The sequence below is a fragment of the Etheostoma spectabile genome, chromosome 22, assembly GCF_008692095.1.
Source record: "Etheostoma spectabile isolate EspeVRDwgs_2016 chromosome 22, UIUC_Espe_1.0, whole genome shotgun sequence".
In the NCBI taxonomy this organism is placed as follows: Eukaryota; Metazoa; Chordata; class Actinopteri; order Perciformes; family Percidae; genus Etheostoma; species Etheostoma spectabile.
In genome coordinates, this window is record NC_045754.1 from 19,806,200 (window position 1) to 19,808,320 (window position 2,121).

The 2,121-nt window shown below is 41.4% G+C and overlaps 1 protein-coding gene across 1 annotated transcript in view; it reads right to left on the reverse strand.

Annotated features, from left to right (window-relative positions):
* The window catches only part of LOC116672596 (dynein regulatory complex subunit 7), a 28,309-nt gene that overhangs the window by 24,078 nt on the left and 2,110 nt on the right, over positions 1-2,121 (reverse strand). The window contains exon 4 of the mRNA XM_032504513.1: positions 1,969-2,094. Within this exon, the coding sequence (XP_032360404.1) occupies positions 1,969-2,094 (126 nt within the window). The remainder of the gene's footprint in view (positions 1-1,968; positions 2,095-2,121) is intronic.

Sequence of the window (2,121 nt, forward strand, 5' to 3'; positions counted from 1 at the left end):
AATATTCAATTACTTTCCACTGCACTTTAATTCGGATAGCTTCTGCCCAAACTTTATTTGAACCTTACCTTAAATCATTGTTATACTGCTCATTTTAGCCTAACTTATATCTATCTGTAAAAAAACTGTCTATAATAATAGCCGCCTGTATATATATTCATAGTACATATTCACCTGTAAATCTTGCTCACAATACTTGTTATCTATATTTTGTATTCATAGGACAAACCAATCTGTAAAATTCTGTTTATAATATTATTCATTTCCATATTTATTCACTTATGCACTTATGGAACCATTGTATATATCCTGCACTTACTGCTATTGCACTTCTGGGTAGACCCAAACTGCATTTTGTTGCCTTGTACCTGTACATGTGTAATGACAATAAAGTTGAATCTAATCTAATCTACTGGAGACTAAAAGTTAGGACAATTCCGCCTCCGTTGCTACAATTTTGACCGTTTAGTGAAGTCTAGCACTCAATGGCTGTTTAGAATTTAACAACTTTATCTCCCATTAGGTGTTCATAACACACCACGAGGTACAATGATCAAATTAAGTCTAGGACTTGACTTGTCTAACCCTGACGTCTGATCTGATAAATGTCATAAATACATTGATATGCTGAAATAAATCAAACCAAAATGACAAAGACCTATGAGAGCTGGTCATTTTTGTTTCATGCGAAGCACTTTGAATTGTCTTGTTGTTGAAAGGTGTTATACATGTGGCCAGGTGAGCTCAGTTGGTAGAGGCAGCGCACATATATAGGTTTACCCCTCGACGCAGCGGCCCCAGGTTTTACTCCGACCTGTGGCCCTTTGCTGCATGTCATTTCCCCTCTCTCTCTCTCCTTTCATGTCTTCATCTGTCCTGTGAAAATAAAGGCCTAAAAATGCCGCCCCCACCCAAAAAGGTGCAATACAAATAACTTTGCCTTGTCTTACCCTAACCACTTTCTTTTTGTTAAAATGACAGGTATTTCCTTTCACATCCAACCACTAGAGTAAAAGGGATCCATTTGTTATGGACAGGCAGACCAGTGCCATTTTCAGCTTTTTAGAGCAACTGATTGCTCCATCATATCATCTCTGAGATGGCACAAAACTTGGATTGGACAATTCAAGACAGTAGTGTTATAGTGCCGTTGGTCGTGTGAACATTGAAAAAATAGTGTGCAGACAGTATAGCACTATCCCATTTGCTTTAAACACAGAGGTGAGGCACTCGTGTTTGGTGGCTTTGTCAGGCACATCCATATTATTTAGTGGAAAGTTGGCTATTTCGGAGCTTTCAGAAACACCTGAGTTTCCCAGTCATAATTATGACCTGGCTGTTGATGTAAAGCGGTAGTTAACAATAACTCTAGTCTCGCTTTGCCAGACCTTCCTCCACATGCTGCAGAGGATAGTCTGGCTAGTCCACAGAGCAGACCGAGATGGGAAAAAAACATGCTCTGGTTTATTGACATTTCTTTAAAGCAATCACAATCACCATGGGCGGGGCTAAGCTCCACACGGAGCCGTTGCAAAATAGTCTCGGGAAGTAACTTGTTTTGGTAGAACATGTGTACGTTCAAAGGTAGTTTTTGTCACGCAACAGAAAACTCTGATTGGACAGATAGCTGTCTGGATTTACCCTGCAGAAGTCTGAGGACCAGTTAACTCTAGTCCTCAGAAATCCACTGGAGTTTAAAATTACAGCACAAAGAAAGTGGAAGGAAACGGACATCGGCGAAAAGACATGCATCCGGCGGAATTTCCTGCGACACCGGAACAATCCCAGAAGTGGTACGTCGTGGATATAGACTACGGTAACTCTAACATGACCTGAATGTGGCATGGGGAAACAAACCCTCACATATTCATTACTGCGTCTACCACAGAGCCCCGTTTTGGCCATTCCATCAGCTACTGAAATAAGTGGATCAAATGTGTGCTTCTGCACCAGTGTTGTCTTTCTCACCAGGTCAACAGGCGGGTCCAAAGGGTCCAGAGACAAGAAATCCGCCACAAAGGAGGCGCAGCCCTCCCAGGTATAAAGTTCAGGGTGGACTGTTGGTGAAGGCCGAAGAGTCATGGACACAAACTTCTGAATGTTTTGAATGACAAATATGCA